Raw genomic sequence first — 23,655 nt, 5'->3', positions numbered from 1 at the left:
TATTTTATGACTCCTCCCTGTAAAGGTCAAATATTTATTTTTATTTTTTTATGTCTGATAAAGCCTGAAAGTGGTGATTTGAGATATCACCCAACTATGGCTATACAAACATCTTGAGCTACGTAGGAAAAAACCCTGACTAGAAAAGTATTATATATTTCTGTCTCCAGAAATTCTGAAGCCTACATATAACTTGTGCAAAGTAATGTGCAAAACCAGTTTAATATCAGGTGATACAATTTATTAGAATGATGGCTTAGATGTTGTGTTAAAATAAACCAATATGATAATTTATATACTACTGAAACTCGTGTCTATTTGTAACCTTCGCAAAACTAGAATGTATAGGACAACAATTATTGAAATGAAGTAACTCAAATGGAATAATTTATAGAATTCTGGGACACAGTATTCCTTAGGAATCAAATTTGGGAAACCTGTGGCTGATTCAGCACCATCACCCCTTCTTTCCCAGAAACCTGTAGATTGCAAGGCACAAGGCAAGATGGGGAGTTGTGTATCCTTGCTGCCTTTCTTGCTTACCTCTTGTCCTTGATCTCAATCAGCTGGTAGCAAGTTGAGTAGACATTGCTTGCTTTGGAACTGAGGCTGAATTTGAAATCTCTTAATGCTAGTGACTGGGGAAGGAAGGATAAAGGAGTGGTACTGATGCTTGGTGGTAAGGTAGGGTTTGTGAACATACTGGAATGAGGAGTAGGATTGCAATTTTCCTTGTGGTCCATGGCTCCTTTTGTTCCTCCTTCCTTCAGCAAAATGGCAGGCACTTCCAACCGAAGAGGAGGAGGAGGAGACTTCACTGGGGCTCTCTTGAGGATTGTGAGAAAAGAAGAAACAGCACAATCCTATATTATGTGGAAAGAAGAATAAAACGGGTTACAAATAGTCTAGTATTAAATAAATGGCCAGTGATTCCTAGTTATTTGATTATTAGCTGGATCACATTCTGCTTTTAGAGTTATATAACTGTAAATTGATATTCTTTATCTCAAATGCAAGTACTTTAAGAATCTGAGTGCAGTGCAGTAAGACAAAATCTACATTACTGTACTGCATCATACTTTTGATGTATCAAGAAGATTATTTTGTTGGGTTTAAATACTTTTTAAATTAGCATAAGGAACTTGGTGTTCCCTATGAGAAGATGACATTCTTTAAATTAATATAAATTGAAATAGAAAGGGGAATGATGCATATTTCATGCATCCTTGTTCTCTAAATACAGTCACTTTCTCCTTTGATACAGACAATTCTGTTTCACACCACCTCTGTTTCATTTTCAAGTACATATTTTGGCCTGAAATCCCAGTGAGATATTTTTACCATCATCACATGATACTTCAGTCAGAAACATTTTCACAGACTTTGGAATGTTCATCCTTTTTTATCATTCTCTTGTAGGTAAATGCAATATTAAAATTTAACAGATGCCATATTAGAGTCCTGGTCAAGAATTAGCAAAAGCTGGCAATCAAATTACATAGTCGGGGAATATGGGGCATGAAATCTGTAGAGTAAAGCATCATTTTTGATGGTACACTGGACAGATGGCCTGAATTCACACATGGTGCTATGCCATAAATTATGGGGTTACAATAATGGGTCAGTGAATTATTTATTTAAACATTTAATATGAAACTATGTACAATTTTTGGCTTAATTATTGCTGCTCCAATTTACCATGACATCCAAAAATTTGTTTACGGTATCCTGGATTATTTCTTATTTGATCTTATGCCCTGCCAAAGCGTCTGTCTAATCTATAAAAGTGTAAATGAAAAATAACTAAACAAATGTGTGTGTGTGTGGGGGGGGGGGCAACTAAGCCAGAACACAGACCAATAAAACATGGTTGTTTTGTTATTTGCAAGACTGACTTTGACTTGTTTCCAGCTGGTTCTGCAAATCACAATTAGACAAGGCCCAATTCAGCCTGATGTGTGAATGCAATCATTAACTTCAGAGAAAATGAGGGTAAAATTTCAGAAATAAGCTGCTATAAAGAAGTAATACAAATTGCAACATCTACCATAAGATAAATTAACTAAACATTCTCTCTCTCTAACACTTCAGGAGAATTTCAGTTACAAGATACTATCCAAGGATTTGAATTGGTGGCCTTTTCCTGACTCTGGGAACGCTTACTCTAATATTAATCCTTAGTCATCGAAAACACTTGAAAAGCGAGCAAAGCACTTAACTGAAATGGATTCTTTATGTCAGAAACTACTTAAAGATATTTATTAAAAATAACAACCAACAGCTCCTCTTTTCTACCTACTACAAGGTCCTATATTCTGAATCACCGGGTACTGATGATAGCCTTCAGAAGAGACAGTTTCAAAATATCCACTACTTCCTGTAGCAAGGAGAAAATCTGGATCTTGGATTTCAACACCATCTTCAGAAAAAATGGTATACAAGGACAAGCTTCTAGCATCTTGCCATCATTTGTTTCTGCTTGCAGCCAGATTCTGTTGGATAATTCCTATGATACGAGGAACTTATGGCCAGGAATATGCCCATTCCATTCGACTCGATGGAGATGTGATCTTGGGGGGACTGTTTCCTGTCCATGCTAAGGGAGAAAGAGGAGTACCTTGTGGTGAACTCAAGAAAGAAAAGGGAATCCATCGGCTTGAGGCAATGCTATATGCAATTGATCAGATCAATAAGGACCCTGACCTTCTTGCCAATGTCACATTGGGTGTTCGGATTCTAGACACATGTTCCAGAGACACTTATGCTCTGGAGCAGTCATTAACCTTTGTGCAAGCTTTGATAGAAAAAGATGGGTCTGATGTGAAGTGTGCTAATGGAGATCCTCCTATTTTTACCAAGCCAGACAAGATAACTGGGGTAATAGGTGCAGCGGCAAGTTCGGTGTCCATCATGGTGGCTAACATTTTAAGACTTTTTAAGGTAAGTGTATCTTCATTTTTTCTTTTTAGAAACAGAAGCAGGTATTACCACTCTAGCTGCATGATATCATAGCAAGGAACATATCAACACCAGATGTGAGGGTGATATGACTGCAACATCTGTCACCCCAAGGATCACCAGGTTGATTTGGCTGATCTTGCTGGCTAGTTGTGTATCCCCTTCCTTACTCACATGCTCCATGTGCATCCCTCCCAAAGCTGCACACTCAGTGGAAGAGGATGACGTTCCAAATAGAACTGTACCCATCTTCAGATATAGAATAGTTGTGCTCCCTGATAGACTATATTATCATCTGCCAAATGTATTTTGCCTCAAATATGATCACACCAGTGTTTGAGTAAGGATAGTACTGGAATTGACCATTATTGATATTTTATAAAGTAAAACCATTGTTTAATGTTATGAATAATACTTTAATATTATATTCTGATCTATGATACTTAACTGAAAGTACTTCATATTTTAAATTTCCTTAAATATCAAGAAGGTTCTAGCAGAAAGAAAAACAAAACATAGTACATTACGTGGCAGGGAGTTTCTTACTATGCAAGTCATATTCTAAGTGGAAGAGAATGGAGAAACAGTAATGGGAGAGGCAAAAATAGCAAAAAATGGATTAAAACACAATTAAAATCAGTTCTGAGTGCTCATGACAAAAACTGTAGATCATACTAAAATCTAGTCCAGAATTTCTACCAGTTGCTCCTAAGAAATTACAAGCAGGTCTAATTGCAATGGTATTCCTAATTCATGCTCACCAGCAATTACTCCTTTAAGGGTTGACATCTAATAAATCACATATGCAGGTTTAGATTTATGTCACATATGCAGGTTTAGATTTATATTATGAATATATTTATTATTTAAGAATTTTAATTGCTTCTATTTAATGAAGGAGTATTTGGAACAACACAGAATATATTTCAACGATTCCGAAGAAATGGCACAGTTCTAACAACTAACTTAAAGCCTGGGAAAATAAAGTCTTAATCCATTTGTAAAAATAAAGCAAAGTTCTTAAGGAAAGGAATTCAAAATCAAATAAGAGACTCACTACAAGAAAGTCTCTGCTTTAGTCACAACGCTCCTTATTTCTTAAATGGAAGGTTTATAAAGAAGGAGATAATTCATTAGGCGCTAAAACCCTAAGTAATGCAACATAGAGAGGTTTAAATTAGATCTTTTGATAATATTTAGATTTGTGTATTTGTTCTTTGTGTATTATTCTGTATGTGGATTTGGAAAAGAAAAAGCTGGCTTTTCTAAAAGACATTTGGACTCGAGTCTTCTGGATTCTGGAATTTTTGATACAGAGTTTCACCTGGAGAACTTTGTTCAGGAACCTGTCATTATAATGAATGATTTAACTGATGTTAATATAGCTACCAGGTGAATTAACTCTTATGGTACAGACAACTTCTGATTAATTATATATTATTCTAGCCTAGGCTGGTTTTCTTTGATTACAGAATCATGGATGATTGGTTGTCAATTTTACATAAATATTGGTTTATAAGAGTGCCAAGGAGGTAGTGAAATATGTTTGAAATTCCAGAAATAGTGGTCTGTGTAAAAGTACATATAAACATGTACCATGACTATAAAAAAGGTTACCTCTCAAGTTTTGCAAGGTTATAATTTTTCATGGATTAATTTTAGCAGTTCACTTCAGAATAATAATCATGTTGGCATGTTATTCCTGAAATTCATAATATATTTGTTTAAATTGTAAAGCATAAGCACTGGAAAGGTAAACCTGTCACATCTTAACTTTTTAAATGTAGTGGATAGATGAATTCTACTGAAATTCATTAGGGAGCAACATTTTTTTTTAAAAGATTTGGTGGATAACCAATTGATGGCACACTGAATTTGGGATATGTTCAATATATGCTAAGAACAGAATCTTTTATAGGACTGTTAGATTTGGAGAGCAAAAACTGGGACAATATTAGATTATAAAAAAGTTAAGAGGAATTTTTTTGATCGTAATTGCTACCATATAGTAGGTGTCCAATTTTTGCAGTGTAGATCTGATAACCTAACCTCTTATTAAGATTTATAATCCTGCTCCTTGTGACTAGGAATGAAACAAATCAAATTCTGCTCATCTTTTCTCCAGTATAATCATGGCACTCAGCTGCATGGGTTAATTGTCTGCACTAAAAAAGAGTTCTCTGTTTCAGTCTTGAAAACATTAAAATTCTGTTTCATTCTTAAGAGCCTGTGAAAGAGAGCCAGAAAAAGAAGCCTGATCAGGTTGACTTGCTAGAGATGAAAAGAAAAGGAAGGCGTCACCACCAAGCTCCAAAACACTCTTATTAAGATGCATTTGAAAGTTGGATAGCTATATGGTTTTATACAACCTGGTTTGTAAAAACATAATGTATAAATGAAGCTTAATCTTCCTTTGCTAATGCAAAGAGATACCAAGTGCTCAGCAACTTTAACAAGAATTAATGTTAATTTCAACATACTCTGTTTTCCCCAAAATAAGACATCCCCTGATAATAAGCCCAATTGGGCTTTTGAGTGCATGGCAATAAGGCCAAGCGCTAATTTCAGGGTTCAAAAAAATATAAGACAGGGTCTTATTTTCACGGAAAATAAGGTATTCCTTTGCTTGCCATATTTGGGTGGACTTTAGCCTCACTATAAACACATGTATAGTTATTTGGTAGGATAGCTGCTTCTTATTCCTGAAATTGCTGAGGAAAAACACTTATTATTCTCAGACCATTCATCTCTTTAAATAATAGGTCCACAGAGTTGCATGAAATCAATCCTTCATAAAGTTATGCCATAGAAATGAAGATTTGAGGGAATAATCAGAATTCTGAATCCTCCTTGACTACAGTTCTGTCCTTAGTGAGAATCATAACATAAGCTGCTGCATATTTATTTGTTTAAATTGTTTGTTAAAGTTGCATCCTATTAAATAATATGAAATTAAGAAATGCAGTTAGTTAACATCGTCTCTAATACAGGGTCATCTAAATTCTCTCTCTCTCTCTCTCTCTCTCTTTTAACTGCTGAAGACAGTGAAGGAGATAGATTTAAGAAACTAATCCCTGTAGAACATGCATTAACTGAGACTTGAGAACAGCAAAAAGAAAGGGAGCCTATGAATTGTCTCAGATGCCAGCAATTTGTCTTTTGAAAGCATGACAGCTACTTCCTGATTGCCATTATGCAATGCAATTGCAAATAACATTCCACTGCAGTCTTAATCAATACAGGATCACATGATACTCCTTCTGGGGACAGCTTCTACTTACCCATTTAATTGATGTAACACAGTTACCAGCAAGAGGAGGCGGCATCTCTTTTAGGTTTTAATTAGATATTCTTCCCACTATCTTTAAGAAGAGTGAGGAAGGAAATCCAAAGAGCTGTCTATGAAGAAATTAAATCTTGGGGCTTGTTCATATCTGGATGTGTAAATATTAGAAAATGAGTTCTTAAGGAGAGGAATAAAATATGCAACTGATTGGTTCTACGAGTTCTAAGAAACATTTATTTCATAGTAATCTGTAAAAATTAATCTTAAAACAGGAATTGAAAGCTAGCTTTGCAGTGGCTGAGTTTACATATTATACCAAATCTTAATGTGATTTATTCTGGCTCTGTGTGATTTGTGAATCCAGCTGCTTTGACTTGTAAAATGGGTTTTATGATTTAGTGTTATATAGAATACTATAGAACACTGGCCACTAAATTTTGATTTAGTTCCCATTATAGTAATATGTTGTTGCTAAAAAATTCTGATTGTTCTCATAAATGCAATACACTACTGAGGTCTTTGGTGATTGTGTGTTTGTTTCATTGACTAATGTACAAGGATTAAAATGAAAGTTATGCCTCCTATGTTCTAAATCATGAACAGATGTCAGTACTAACATACTAGATGCTCTGAAGTGTTCATTTCTTTCCCTGATGTGTATTTTTCTTTCACTTCAGTGGACAGAAAGTTGATGTGAGAAAAGGTTGTGTTGCTGTTGTTTGTGAAATGGAAACCTGCTGTGAATACTCATCAGTGAACTTTAAGCAATGTGCCACAAATGAATTTTTGACTGGTGAAGATTTTCCTCCAATTGAAATTCACTATCAAATTCTAGTAATTTATAGGGATTATATTAACTTGAGTATTGTATTATGCTGGGTCAAAAAAACATGCAAAGATGGTGAACTGGGAAGAGATGATTTGTGTTATTAAGAATGAAGTGGATAACCTGTGATAGCAAATGTTTTTGTATAGGAAAACTGATGAACTGATTAAGGACAATCAATAGATCACTCAAAGGGAAATTGCTGTCCCTCTGGTATTTTACAGGAATGTATGGGTCACATTATTTATGTTCTTCAGCATTAATATGTTTGTGGCAAGATGAATTTCTCACATACTGATGGCAGAAAGGAAACTTGAAGAGTTGAAATTAGTCAGCAATTGTTGTCAGTTGTTAGGAGAATAAAGGTGAGGAAATTCTTCACAACATTATGAAAGCACATGAAACATGGGCTCATCATGATAACCCAGAAGAAAATGTCAATCCATGGAATATGAGTTATATAGAGCTTCATCTGTTAAAAAAGTATAAAAATTTCAGTAAGAAAACTTATGTTACAGTTTTTGGAATGCAAATATTGTTACTTGCATAGATTTCTTTGGACCTAGCACCATTAGCACCTTAGAATATTACATTGCAACAGTCAAAATTTCAAAATAAAAATCAAGCCAAATTTGAAAGCACAAGAAGAAAGTTCCCTTGCAACATGACCATGTTAAGCCTCCTACGTCATGAGTTGCCCAAAAGGCAATTGCAAAACTGGACCTCACTATTTTCCCCATCTGCCATATAAGCTCAGGCTTGGTGTCATGCAACATTCATCTTTTCCAGAATGTAAGGAATATATTTATAAGTATCTGTTTGACTCAAATAAGTTGAAAGAACTATCATAACATGACTTAAGAGATAAAATGTGGATTTTTTTTCTTTACTATGGACAAGCTTGAAAATATATGAAAGTGCAGACATTTCATTCAACCTTTGTAATTACCATTGCTTTTTAATTAACAAATATTGTCTGGAAAAGGAGCACTGCTGGGAATGGCATTTTCAGGAAATTAAAATGCAGGTAAGAAAAGGATTATTATTCATTTTCAGGTCCAGTATTCCTAATAAAAACAATTCAGGTTTCATATCTATTTTTTGCTTTGTAATTTCTTCTAACCATTTTTAAATTTGACACCAATACTTCCTTGTGATGGGGCACGTCCACCACATATGGTAGAATGTTCCAGATTTATAGTTACATCTCCAACAATTAGGTGATAAATTGGGATACATCTTGGCCAATCTCGCTGGTGGTAAATGCCACCTATAATCTTTGTTTAGCAACTGTTTGAAGTTACTATGGAACTGAAAGTAATGATCTGTGCTAAGACTTGTCCTTGTACTTATGGTCATTGCAGCATCCCCATGGTCATCTGATCAAAATTTGGGCAACTGGAAGTATTTACAATAGAGCAGGGATGTTAAACTGGCGGCCTGTGGGCCAGATACATCACGCCCAGGCCACACCCACCCCAGCTCTGTGAAAGGAAAAAATGTCACGATATGTCATGTGATGGCAACGTGACATGGTGAGTTTGACACCCATGCAATAGGTATTGCCCCTAGTCATGTGATCACCATTTGCAACCTTTCCTGTTGACAAAATCAATGGGGGAAGCTGGATTTACTTAACAAAAATATGGTTCACTTAACAATGTAGTGATTCCATACCATGTAGCGATTTCATACCATGAAAAAAGATACTAAAATTTGGTGCAACTCACTTAACAATTGCCTTGTTTAGCAACAGAAATTCTGGTTGCAATTGTGGTCATAAATCAAAGACTACCTGAATTGCTGTGTTTTATATACTCTATTCATACAATCATAGGAATGAAAGATGGATATTTATGTTAGTTTGAAGCATGTAGTTTTGGACATTCTGCTACTGTCTTTCTCTAGCCATTGTTCCTAGTTAAAACAGTGAAATGACCAAACTCTTGGTTGTATTGTTGATTTTGAGTTCTGAATGTTCTCTTCTTCTAGTCAATCCTCTAACGTAAAAGACATAGTGCTTAGAGTGTTCATTTCATTTCTTCTTTTTCTTAGCTACATTTGAATTGTATCTATCATGAATTCATCTCTTACAAACTTGTTTGCGAGGAAGACTGTTGCACATCAAGGAAGACTATTACAAGAGTTGTTTTTATTAAGGATATTGGTATTTTGAAAGATTGGTTATCGATAGACAAGCATGCTTTGATTCTGACTTCAGAGAGACAAATAGCATACTTACTGCATGGAAATTATTATTTTGCAATCATATATTTCAATCACCATGAGTAGCAGTGGTAAGATGTAAAATTTGTTACTACCGGTTCTGTGGACATGGCTTGGTGGGGGAGGGGGAGAGGTAATGTGACTGGGGGTGCATGGCCAACTTTTTTTTTTTTTTTAAAAGCATTTTTTCTACAACCTCTTCGGTTGAAGAGGTTGTAAAAAATGCTTTTAAAAGTAAAAAAAAAAAAAAGTTGGCCATGGCCATCCAGTCACATTACCCCTACCACCATCAAAATGCTTTTAAAAGTAAAAAAAACAGGGGCTCAGCATGGGGGGGGGGAGGCGCAAGGATTTTTGCTACCAGTTCTCCAAACCACCTGCCTCCATCGCTACTGGATCAGGCGATCCGGTCCGAACCGGGAGCATTTCACCCCTGATGAATAGCCATGCAATGATCTAGTGGTACATATCAATTGTAACCAAGTTAAGAGTATATTTCAATGGGGTATTATTATATGTAACGTTTCAGTTCTACATATGACTTTCTTGGTCTGGAGATGACTGCAATGTATGGTTATATGTTTGGGAAACAATCCAGTTATCAACACGTTTGTACATACTTCATTGGAAAATATATTTAGTTTTTGGATGCCACTAACATAATAGATTAGCATCAACATTAGTTCAAAGTAATTTTCTTCCGGTGAAATCATTTATTTTGAGATGTACAGATTATTGTACTAACCTTTTCATTAGTGTTTCATATAAGAAAGAAAATTCAATTGCATGAGATTTTTGAGAGTCTGCAATGTCCCTGCAATATTATTACATGTGAAGGAAAATAAACTGCTTTAAGAATAGAATGGGTTTCCAGTGTCTTTTGAGAAAGTTGAGTGGGTAAGATTTTATTCAATCTTCTGGCTCCATTCAGCCTTAATGTTTGTTGCATTCATATCTTTAATTTGAATGAAAAAGATCTCTGATTCTCTCCTTAATATCATCTCGTAGGATGGGAATAACTCTTATTTGAAACTGTAGGGAGTTCCCAGAAATTATGTTAAATTCAATTGTTTGGTGGTGTAAATTAATGCAAGTAGTTTTACATCTGATTGGATGAGTGCTGGATGGTCTTGCAAGGAGAAACTTTTCTTTGTAGAAGTAAAATGTTCAGATGCTTCTCAAATGGTTAAAGTGTGAAATTACATGAAATATTAGGAATACATAAATGAAATTGGAAACACTGACAGTCATATTTGTTTTTCCTACTAATTTCAAAATTACCAAGCTTAGCATGCCTTAAGTGAAACGGCAAACATTGCAAAAAGAAATTATATAAATCAAGATTGAATATGAGAAAATGCTCAGGTGGCAAAATAGATGGTGGTGGGCAGCTTTTTTTTTTCAATGTATTTTTAAAAATCGATTTGGAATAGGGTTTTTAAATGTGAAAATCGACATCTCCGTTTAAAGAGGCACACAAATGGAATAGCTCTATTTCTGCTTTCAAGCAAAACAAGTACATGTGTGGATATTTAGGGACAACTCAGCACTGTGAAACTGATACATTTGGGCTACAGATCTGCAATATTATTGGCTGCTGGTGAGGATTAAACCACATAGATAAGGACATATTTTGTAAGCACACGGGAAAAGAAAATCTGAGAATATATTTGAAGGCTTTTGATGCAGTGGTAGAATTCAAATTTTTTACTACCGGTTCTGTGGACGTGGCTTGGTGTGCGTGGCATGGCTTGGTGGGCATGACTTGGTGGGTGAGGCAGGGGAAGGATACTGTAAAATCTCCATTCCCTCCCTCATTCCAAGGGAAGGTTACTACAAAATCCCCATTTCCTCCTGATCAGCTGGGACTCAGGAGGCAGAGAATAGATGGGGGCAGGGCCAGTCAGAGGTGGTATTTACTGGTTCCCCGAACTACTCAAAATTTTTGCTACTGGTTCTCCAGAACTGGTCAGAACCTGCTGAATACCACCTTTGTTTTGATGGCATTGATTATTTTGTAATTTCCACTGAGTTTGAAACAACTTCACCTTCCAAGAAAATGTGTTGAAATGTAGATATTTTACTGGAGTTTCTAATCCAACTTTTTCTCATTTTTCACAGGATGCAATCAGACCCAATAGCATCTCTATATTGGTTTACAGAATATATAAAATGTACCTGATTTTAATTTTACCTTAAAGCAGTATTTATCTGAAGCAAATATCTGTTTGCTGGTGCTGCAGAGATTCAGCAATAATCCAGAGATAATGTGTTGTAACAAGGTAATTTATATTTTGTTCATTGCCCTTCTGCTCGTTTTCTACCTGCATCCTGCAAGTCGTCTTGTATTGTTTTCTGTACTCCTCAGGAGGAGCAATCTTCCAATTGGCCAAAATTGATTTAAAAATAAATAAAAGTATCAACAAGTAATTCTCTTTCTTGCTTTCAGATCCTACAAGATATCTATGTATTGCACTATTAGCAAAAAGCCATTTTAGTGATAGTAGAATGCCATTAAGAAATCTAGGGTAACTCATATATATGCAGGCAATACTAATGGCTTGATCGACAAACAGCAGTTTCAGAATGAGGAAAGGGAAATTGATTCAGATTTAACAATCTGGGAATAAATGACAAGCCTCTGTGCTCCTTTATCAGCCTTATAAGAAGGTCAATGGCACAGTGGTTGGAGTGCAGTACTGCAGGCTACTTCTGCTGACTGCCAGCTGACTGAGCTCGAATCTCACCAGGCTCAAGGTTGACTCAGTCTTCCATCCTTCCGAGGTTGGTAAAATGAGAACCCAGATTGTTGGGGGCAATATGCTGACTCTGTAAACCACTTAGAGAGGGTTGTAAAGCACTGTGAAGTGGCATATAAGTCTAGGTGCTATTTCTACAGTATTACTGTTTTACATGCTTGATTAATCTATGCTTTATTCTGGTTTAAAAGCTTGGTTAAATCAGAATGTTCTTCTTTGGACATATTAAAGAATTAAGCAGCAAAAGAGTAAAACATACAAAGCTGAGTTCAAAGAAAGGCATATAGAAATTTGGGTTTGTTATGTGAAAAGACTCCAACTTTTCACTGTGTAATGTGAAATGAATTGATTTGAAACTTGGGTTTCTTAAAATGTTGAAAACCAGCATTCAAAACTAAACAGTGAGAAATTATTGAACATATATGGATTGACTCTTGTCATGAAACAATACAAGGCACACACAAACAAAAATTAACATTAGTATCAAATCAACTGGAGTTCATCAGGGAGAAATTATGTTGACTAAAAAAAAAAAAAACTTCATTCATTATGAGCATCAATTAGATTAATCATTCAGTCTCCAAAACAGAGGGATAATTTTATTTTACTCTACAGGCAAAAATAGTGTAATTTCTAATGGCTTAGAGTTTAAATACTTAGGAGAACTGTCAGTAAGATGTATAGGTGATAGTTCATAAATACTAACTACAGAATTAGTCTGAGATTATCACCTTTTGATAATATGGATGATGATTGTTTTTATAGTTCTGAATATATCACAAGAGAACTATAATTATATTGAATACATCTTGCTTCTATCGTGTTGATAGCTAAAATACGTCTGGCATATAAGATATTTCTAAAGAGGAAAATAAAAAATGATATCAAAATAATATAAGAGATGATGATAGACTTAATACGCTTTTCTTTAGATTTGAGAAGAAGTAAAGGAATTTACATCTGCATGGTTTCTCTTGAATATTGAACATAAAAAATGTAAAATGTTTATTACAGTCAAAGACAAGTACAATTAAAAATACTCAAGGAATAGTTAAAAGTTCTAAAATAGAATAATAACAAACAACAACATCTGTTAAAGTCATAATTTAGCATTGTATCTGTCACTCACACACAGATAAGAACATGGCCTAAACTATAATATAATACCATGTTTTCCCGAAAATAAGACCCTTTCTTATATTTTTTTGAACCCTAAAATAAGTGCTTGGCCTTATTGCCATGCGCTCAAAAGTCCGATTGGGCTTATTAGGGGGTATCTTATTTTGGGGGAAACAGGGTATTTGTCCTTAAATTGAGAAGGCTAATAATCTTTAGATACTAAAATGCAAAAGGGTGATAATATCAAAGATTTGGTGCATTAACTGTGTAAAATAGCTATAATGAATTATTCATCGGATTCTGATGAATCCTTAGTGTTGCTACAAAGAATCTAGCTACTGAAGCTAGCTACTAAAGATAATTTTAAAAAAATCTGGGGAAGCAGGGAAGATAATAAATTTTGGTTCATGCGTCTACAGTGTACTCTTGTCTTATTCAGGTTTTGTGAAGGTTTTGAGCACTATGCCTTCAATTACATTTTAGTCAAGAATGAGAACTGGGACTCCTGAATACTAAAATCTTGGCTTAAAACCAGGAAGCAATTTTTCCTTCTGAGGTTTGTTTCTCAACTAGTGAATAATGGAGCCAGGGGTCAGCAACTTGCGGCTCTGGAGCCGCATGTGGCTCTTCCACCCCTCTCCTGTGGCTCCCTGTCACTCAAAATAAGCGTCACAACCGCCAATGTATGACACCCGCCAGCACGCAATTTATTGAGCTTTTCAACCCCTGGTAGGCCAACCATGGATAAATCCCAAAAAAGTTTCAGAAGAAAACAGAACGTTTAATTCAGCTACATATGCTGGTTATGTGGCGGCTCAAGAAATAGTCAGGCATGGGAAGGGTTTTGTGGCTCCCGGTGTTTTCTTTTCTGTGGGAAATGGGTCCAAATGGCTCTTTGAGTGTTTAAGGTTGCAGACCCCTGGTCTGAGCAATAGAATTATGTGAGACATCGACATAGAAACCGCTGGCAGCATAAAGAATTATCTGTTATCTAAGAGAGAAGAGAGATAATCTTGGAATTCAGGTGCTTCTGAATTCAGCATAGGCCAAGATAGTTATAGGACTACATGGCTCTTCTGGCAAATACACAGATCTGGCTTTTGACAACAGCAAGTGAAACACAGCAGGGAGCTTTCCAGGCTACTGTATATCTAGCAAATGTGAGTTCATTTCAGCCAGCTGCTATAAATTTGAAATCTAATGTTTTCGAGTCTTCCTTTGCAGTTTTGTTACATTTGCTCCACAAAATGTTGTTGAATTACATTTGCGTTTATCAGGCTTCCACTGAGAGAGATGAGAAACCCACTGAGCCACATTATGGAATGATGCAAACTGGCATTTAATCCCCTCTGCTTCCAGTGGGTTTGGACCATCATGCTGCTTCTCCAACATTTTTTAAAAAAGACACTAGGTTGGAATAATTACTTCTATGCATTGTTCCTTAGAATTCTATATTTATTGTTAAAACTTTATTTGCACATCTACAGTATTTTAATTGTCCTGGCACCTTCCTTTGTCCAGAAAGTAATCATTCATATATTTAAGAGAAGGGGAAACAGTCAGGAAGGAATAAAGAAAGAAAGAAAGGGAAGGAAGGAAGAAAAGGAAAGGAAAGGAAAGGAAAGGAAGGAAAGAAGGAAGGAAGGAAGGAAGGAAGGAAGGAAGGAAGGGAGGGAGGGAGGGAGGGAGAGAGGGAGGAAGGATGGATTTTGATCAGTGGTGAAATCCAAATTTTTTTATTACCGGTTCTGTGGGCATGGCTTGGTGGGTGTGGCTTGCTGGGCATGGCAGGGGAAGGATATTGCAAAATCTTCATTCCCACCCCACTCCAGGGGAAGGATACTGCAAAATCCCCATTCCCTCCTCACTCCTGGGGGAAGGATATTGCAAAATCTCCATTCCCACCCCATGCTGGGCCAGCCCGAGGTGGTATTTGCTGGTTCTCAGAACTACTCAAGATTTCCGCTACCAGTTCTCTGAACTGCTCAAAATTTCTGCTACCGGTTCTCCAGAACCTGTCAGAACCTGCTGGATTTCCACCCCTGATTTTGATGCTCTCTGCTAGTTTCCCACAAGAAAGTTCAATGGGCAAATTGGCAGGAAATAGGAAGTCGTTCCCAATCCCACTGCTTTTTTTTTTTTTTTTTGCCTGTCTGTGATTATTCTCTTTCTCTGCTTTGCTAAGGAAATATCTTTGTAACGTTGACCCAGCAAGGCACGGATTGTCTAGTATTCTTATAATGGGGTACATTCCTCCTCCTACCTTTTCATCTTGAAGATCTGAAAACATATTTTCCATATTCACGTATTGCAAAAGTCTATCAAACCTTTCTCAGTTATAATGAAGATAATTAGGGTAGAATCCCATGTAAAATGATGAAATATTTGAGAAAATAAATAGATAAATAAGCCCTAGTACAAAACACGCACCAAGAATGATTCTCAGATACTGGGAACAGCTTTGGTGTTGGATGGGTTAGAAGTCAGGAGAGAAAATCATGCCAAACTTTTATTTTTCTATAACAATGCCATAAAATTGGAGTACTGGTTTGTAAATACCTGGATACCTGGCTCACCACAGACTGAACAGAAGTGCAACCCAGCTACTAGAAACATGCCTTTCCTATAAAATCATTGACTATGCTATAAACTCAATGTTAACTTTAGCAACCATTTATATAGATCTCATCCAGGATGATGTGTCCTCTGTTCAGGTCTTCTAACAGTGCATCCATCACTACTATAATCAGATGCATTCACCTTATTGCTGATTGTCCTTTTCACTTCACTTTCCTTTCATTTTCCTACCATTACAGACTTTTCAAGGGAGCTAGGTCTTTTCATAATTTGTCCAAAATATGATAATTTGTGTTTGATCCTTTGTGTTTTAAATGGAAAAAAAAAATCATTTGAGACCAAATTTTTCTAACTACCATTGTTTCACCTACCAGCACTCAAAGCTGATTATCAAGTAATAAGGCAAATTGGTTTTTTAAAAATAAATTTAATTTATTTTAAGCTACATTTTTAAATGTAGCTCTTTTCCTTCCTTTTCCCAGGGCAAGAAGAGAGAGTGTGGAACATGCAACAAGATGAAATTCAGCATTCAGTGTAGATACACCATGTAAGGATTGCAGTAATATCCCATTGATCATATAAAAAGACAAAGTCAAACTAATTACGTTTGCTGGAAAAAAAATCAAATTTCTACAAAAACCCAATTTATTCAAAATATGTCTCCCACAAATAGTTTTTAAAGAAAAACTGGTAGTGATATAACTTGTATGTTTTACAAAGTGATTTGCATTTAAAAATAGGCATGGCATTATCAGCGTCACTTAAATTTACAATAATTGGATCGAGGTTAATATTATTTTATATAACTATATCGGAGTTATGGAAACGGTAAAAGCTTTTCAACTTCAGCAAGGATAATATGGTGATGTTTGCTTTACTATATACCCCTTAGGGACAGAATTCTAGGACCATATTCAGCCAAATGAGCAGAAGAAACCTCAAGAATAGTAAGATAGGTTTCTTATATTTTGAAGTAAATAAAAGAATGCACATTATGAATACTTTCAACCTAGTGAATTTAGAGTTCAAAAATACCTAAGAACATCATGTTATGCTGAGGGAAATGGCTACTGTGTGAATTTCTGCAGGTATAAGTATTTATCTACAATATGGTCATTTATCATGCTTGTTTGTCCTGGGGATTCAGACAGATGGCAGTAGTTGGTTTCTGGATAGTCATTATGAATTGTGTTCATTGCCTGAGTTGGGCTCTGTATTATAATATGAAATATTTCCATTTTATGATCCTACTACCACTCTGTAGGCAATCTATTGGTACAGAGTCAAAGTCATTAAAATATTAGAAAACGCAGACTGTAATGCTCAGGTCACACAGACAGATATAGCAAAATAATTTGGCTGTTCAAGAGCCATTTCTAATAGAAGAACTTTGAAACCATATCTTTATAACTGAAATCTAGTAATTATTGTTGCATTTGAAAGACCAAACAGAATTTTACAATTTTACAATTTTACAATTTTTTATTTATTCTTTTGCTGTTCATGCCTATCTTCTGTTCCATTGTGGGATCTTAAACAACCAGATGCCTCTTACAAACAAATATTTTTGTGCACATTTTCTGATCAGGGAAGGAGAAATGCTATCAGATTTCATTTGACAAGGTTGTCTACAACTCATTTTGAGAAAACTTGTGGATCTATTCCTTTCAAAATATGCCTGGTGTTTCTTTTACAGAATGGGAACACTCACCAACTTGCCACAGGACAACTCACCATGGCCAACTTACCATGGGACAACTTGCCGCAGGACAATTTAACAAATACAAAAGTTAAAATAATTTCAATGGGACTATGGCCATTAATAAGAAAAGAAAGTCTATCCAGAAATACAAGACTCACAATAATTTCAACAAAAACATGGTCACCAATAATAAAAGTGACAGAATGAAATGATTAACGCAGTGTTGAATTGTCCCATGGCAAATTGTTCCATGGCGAGTTGGGTGTGGCGAGTTGTCCTAGATAGCAATAGCAATAGCACTTAGACTTATATACCACTTTACAGTGTTTTCCAGCCCGCTCTAAGCGGTCAGCATATTGCCCCCAATAATTTGGGTCTTCATTTTACCCACCTCAGAAGGATGGAAGGCTGAGTCAACCTTGAGCCTGATGAGATTTGAACTGCCAAATTGCAGGCAGCCGGCATGCAGCAGAAGTAGCCTGCACTACTGCACTCTTAACTACTGCACCACCATGGCTCATTGTGAATAACACTGCACCACTGTGATATCCTGAATAATAGGAAACGAGCTTCCTATAATCATCTCGGATGTCCTTACCACTCTCTGAAGGGACTTTATGAACCATAAAATAAAAATAAAAATGTATGTAAATAAAAAGTAGATTAAGATTTACTAATCTGGGTAGTGCCTCTAAAATGGCTTCTCCTTCATTTTTTTATTTTGCCTGACTAGATGACTCAGTGGCCAAGACACCGAGCTTGTCGATCAGAAAGGTCGGCAGTTCGGTGGTTCGAATCCCTAGTACAGGTATCCTGCGTGAATAGGGGGTTGGACTAGATGACCTCCAAGGTCCTTTCCAACTCTGTTATTGTTACAGGTGGCCAGCAGTCAGCAGAAGTAGCCTGCAGTACTGCACTCTAACCACTGTGCCACTGATCCTTCTTTTACATCTCTATCTGGAAATAGTGACATATCTAATTCAAGGCACTACAGACTTTTCTGTTTCTAACCACTATTGGGCTTTTTGATGCATCATCCAAAATTATCTATATTCCAATAAGTCTTGCATATGATTGTGAGAGACCTTGAATGAATTCAAGGAACAGAAGAAATTTATAAAGGAGCAGAAAAGCATTTTGGAGACCCAGCAGCTGCCTTAGTGTCTTTAACTTCTGCATTGCCAATCTAATGTCCCTGAGCACATTTGTAGGTCAGTGATTTTAAGGTTTTGACTTGTTCCTAAATGCATACAAATAAAAGCAATTCCAGGTCGGGTCATACTTTCACTATTTTTCCAGACACCTGATATAGAAGGATTTCCATGTTCCAAACAGCTATGAGTAAATAGATCTTAGTTGAGAACTGAGGGTGATAACTTTGTATCTCAGGTGACTGGTAAAATAATTAATAGGTGCACTACTGGACTTTTTCTTTCTTTTAAGCCCAAGGGGAAAACCAGCTCAAGAATACAAGGATAAGAATGTTTTTAAAAATTGTGTTTTTGCCTGGCTTTTTGTTTATCAGCAACCTTCTATATGTGTTATTTCGGCACACTTCTGTAAAGAGAGGGACAGAAGCTATTAGAGTGCAATGTGAGCATGGATTTAGCTGAAGACAGTCTGAAAAATAACTACTGAGATCAGGCTACAGCAAACTGAAACATGGTATTTTAATTGGTGAAGAGCATTCTTAAGTGGCAAAACATGGAAAAATGTACTTCACCAAGAGCAGAAAAACATATCCCGAGGTAACTGATGGTGAGATGGAGAATTAATAGAGGATGATTTCTGTTTCTGTCTTCTAGAAACAGTTAATTTCCCATTCTGGCAATGGGCCAATTGAGTAGCATGGATAAGCACTAAGTAATGGTGGACTTTGAAGACTATTGGAAACTTCACTTTTCTTTTTCTAGCTTTTTCATGAGCCTCAGTGAATTAAACCAGGATTGTTGATCAGATTCAAAAATATCATCCTTAATGTTGCATTAATGATACAACATTAATAAATAAATGATTATTATTATAATGATTATTATTATAATGTATTATTATTATAAATGATTATTATAATAAACACATGATTAATTATTATAATTAAATAATGAAGGACGCGGTGACTCAGTGGCTAAGATGTTGAACTTGTCAATCAAAAGTTCGGCAGTTCAACGAGTGAGCTCCCGTTACTTATCCCAGCTTCTGCCAACCTACCAGTTAGAAAGCACGTAAAAAATGCAAGTAGAAAAAGAGGGACCACCTTTGGTGGGAAGGTAACAGCGTTCCATGCGCCTTTGACATTTAGTCATGCCAGCAACATGACCACGGAGACGTCTTTGGACAGCGCTGGCTCTTCGGCTTTGAAACAGAGATTCAAAGCTGAAGCACTGCCCCCTATAGTCGGGATCGACCAGCACATGTGTGCGAGGGGAACTTTTACATTTACCTTTTTAATGTTATATTAAAGATCTGTCAATCTCAATTTCAATCTCTCTCCCCCTCCCTAGTTTGGTATAGTGATATAGGTATCAGATTAGAAACTGAAAAACTGAATTGTAATCCTGCCTTATGTACAAAACCAGCTAGGTGACTTTGAGCCAGTCACTTTCTTTGAATCTTAGGAAGGACACAATGGCAAACCATTTCTGAAAATCCCTGCCAAGAAAACTGCAGGAATTTGTCCAGGCAGTTTCTGAGAATTATTCACAAATGGAAGGAAAAAACTAATGAAATATTGTGACCCATTTTTCTGTTTTATATGATGACATAATATTAACATAGCACCTCAGGTTTTGCAAAGCTATAGATATTTCTTTTCTGAAACAAAATTTAGCTTATGTCAAATGACTATCACATATGCAGATATGTGAATTTAAAAGTGAAAAGAATAAGTATAATCATTTCTTCTTCTAACTTGCACCATATGTTAATAAGAATTAAACAGCACAAGTGAGATATCTGAGCATGGCAGGAAGGGACCTACCAACAATCATCCTGGCATTTATAATACTAAAGTGTTCACTTTCACAATAGGAGCCTATAATATCAATTTAAGTCCAACTTAAAGTATACAGAGAAGGCAAACAATTGTGCACATTTGCACAGTTGAAGGAGTAAAATTAAACCTCAAGACACAATCCTATCAGTTATGCACAGTTAATAACTTGCTATAAGAGTGCAGCTGTAATTTGTACATTGGCTATCTGTTGCATTTTGTAAGCATAATACATAATTTGCTCTTTTTTATTGCTCAGTCCTGATTAATTATGTGAAACTAAGTGTGGAGGGCATATTTTTCCAATATGCCAACATCACATAATTTATTTATTTAAACTTGGACACTATCTCCTTTAAAAAAAATAATTTTTAAAACTTTCCATATTTTTGTTTAGGCTACATTTCTGGATATAGTTACTTTTTCTTTGAATAAGTTATAATTTGCTTCTGGAAAAAAAAAACACATGTCTAAAATACTAATGATGTTGCTGCCATACTAATTCTATAATAAAGCTACAGGAGTAAACATATATGATTATTGTCAAATAATAAGTAATGGCATTTGGGGAATAGAATAGTATCCATCAAATTCCTTAAAATTTAGGTTTATAGACATTATAGTGGTTATTACAAGCATTTGACCCAATTCTCAGTAAACCAAGCTCTTCTTGACTATTTTCTTCCTTTTCTTTTTTAATTGGATTTAGTCTAATCCTTACAGGACTCCATAGTTTCCATTTGTTTTACTTTGACATGCTCCATTAGAGGATTTGGGGATTGGAGAGTTCTGGTTATATGGTTCAGAGGAAGAATTTAAATAGTCAACCATTTCTGGGGGTAACAGAAGAATCTTTGGAAAATTATCAAGATGAAAATATTTGCTCTTTGCTCTGAATGCTAGGTGTAACAGGAAAAAATTCAGAAAAGAATTATCCTGTAATCTACAACTTCTACACTGCAAGAACATATGGACTACAAATCTCAATCAGGGCAAAGCAATAGACACAATTTATATAGACTTCTGTAAAGCCTTTGATTCAGTGGTACATGACAAACTACTTCTAAAATTAAAATCCTATGGCATCTCCAGACCCCTACATAATTGGATAGCCGTGTTCCTGTCAAACAGACAACAAGTGATGAAAATAGGGAGCGCCCTATCAAATCCTGCACCTGTTAATAGTGGTGCCTCCCAAGGCAGCATTCTAGGACCAACACTCTTCATACTATACATAAATGACCTTTGCGATCGTATTATAAGCAACTGTGTTCTCTTAGCTGATGCTGTAAAACTATTTAACACCTCCGACAATGTTGCTATTCTTCAAAAAGTCCTTGACTTTGTCTTGGAATGGTCAAACAATTGGCGACTCCAAATCTCAACCAACAAATAGTCTGTCTTACACATTGGCAAAAAGAATTAGAACACAAAATACAAGCTGAGTGGACATGACCTTGTAGATGACCCTCACTTTGTCAAGGACCTTGGAGTACTCATATCTAATGATCTAAGTGCCAAATCCCATTGTATCAACATCGCCAAAAAGGCATTAAGAGTTGTAAACCTAATCTTGCGTAGCTTCTTGTCCGGTAATATCACAGTCAGTCACATTGCTAGACCAATTCTCGAATACAGCTCATTTGTCTGGAACCCGCACTGCATATCAGACATTAATACAATTGAATGTGTCCAGAAATATTTCACAAGAAGAGTCCTCCACTCCTCTGCTTGTAACAAAATACCCTATGCCACCAGACTTGAAATTCTGGGCTTAGAAAACTTAGAACAACGCTGCCTTTGGTATGACAGAGCTCATAAAATTATCTGCTACAATGTCCTACCTGTCAGTGACTACTTCAGCTTCAACCACAACAATACACGAGCACACAATAGATACAAACTTAAGGTAAACCGCACCAAATTCGATTGCAGAAAATATGACTTCAGCAACAGAGTGGTCAATGCCTGGAATGCATTCTGATTCTATGGTTTCATTCCAAAACCTCCAAAATTTTAACCTTAGACTGTCTACTGTTGACCTCACCCAGAGGTGGGTTTCAGCAGGTTCTGACCAGTTCTGGAGAACCGGTAGTGGAAATTTTGAGTAGTTTGGAGAACCGGTAAATACCACCTCTGACTGACCCCACCCCCATCTATTCTCTGTCTCCCAAGTCCCAGCTGATCGGGAGGAAATGGAGATTTTGCAGTAACCTTCCCCTGGAGTGGGGTGGGAATGGAGATTTTACAGTATGCTTCCCCTGCCATGCCCACCAAGCCACGCCCACCAAGCCATACCCACAGAACCAATAGTAAAATTTTTTGAAACCCACCACTGATCTCATCTCATTCCTAAGAGGTCTGTAAGGGGCGTGCAAAAGAGCACCAGCGTGCCTACTGTCCCTGTCCTAAAGTTTCTTCTATTTGTAACTATTTTATCTATCCAATCCATGCTTATACTTATTACCAAATACATTCTTGACAAATAAAATAAATAAATAAAATAAATAAATAAAATCTAAGGTTGTCTTATGCAAGTCATCTTCACGCTACACAGACCAAACTAGTTCAGCTTGCACAGCATGAAGTTAACTTTCGGAAGCTCCAAATTCCTATAATTTTGCTTAGCACAGGAATTCATTTTTTAAAAAATGCTTATTTCTTATCTCCTGTAATCCATGCAATCAACTTCCACCAGTGCAGAAGACCCAAAGGCCTTATTTATCACTGTCATTATCTGTCCAGCTCTTAATGAAGAAATTACACACACAAGTTTGACAAGGATGGAATATTCTTCATTACAATTATATTGTTGTGGTGATTTTTTTCTTTTTTAAAAAAAGCATTTCAATGTAGAGTCCCCCCGCCCCCACCTTTTCGGTGTTTAATATATCACGCTTGCTTTCCTTTCCCTCCTGTCCAAATAATGATAGTGGATTTACAGTTATTTCACAGGTATTCTTTGCATTTTGGTTTTGAAAAAGAGAAAGGAACATTTTCTCTCATCTGCACAAGCTTTGTCTTTGGCACATTTTCAGAATCTTTGTTCTATATTTCATCTGCCATGTGAAAATGGTTGCAAATATATAGCCTGAATTGCCTTGCCTTTTGTGGCAGTCTCCTAATTGTATACAGTAGAGATGTGAAAATTTTGACCTTGCAGTTTAAGGATATTGTGAGCTGTTGTTCAACAGCATTAGTGGACCACAAAAA

At 36.1% G+C, this 23,655-nt stretch overlaps 1 protein-coding gene across 5 annotated transcripts in view; it reads left to right on the top strand.

Moving 5' to 3' along the window:
- The window catches only part of GRM8 (glutamate metabotropic receptor 8), a 538,008-nt gene that overhangs the window by 22,554 nt on the left and 491,799 nt on the right, over window positions 1-23,655 (top strand). For all 5 annotated transcript variants that reach the window (XM_034421356.3, XM_034421368.2, XM_060687140.2 and 2 more), the window contains exon 2: window positions 2,092-2,940. In XM_034421356.3, coding sequence (XP_034277247.1) covers window positions 2,431-2,940 — 510 coding nt within the window. In that variant the 5' untranslated portion in view covers window positions 2,092-2,430. The remainder of the gene's footprint in view (window positions 1-2,091; window positions 2,941-23,655) is intronic.

The sequence above is a fragment of the Pantherophis guttatus genome, chromosome 7 (assembly GCF_059756535.1).
Source record: "Pantherophis guttatus breed Tessera chromosome 7, ASM5975653v1, whole genome shotgun sequence".
Taxonomy (NCBI): Eukaryota; Metazoa; Chordata; class Lepidosauria; order Squamata; family Colubridae; genus Pantherophis; species Pantherophis guttatus.
Note: the sequence above shows the minus strand (reverse complement) of the source record. Positions and strands in the feature narration are given on the sequence as shown.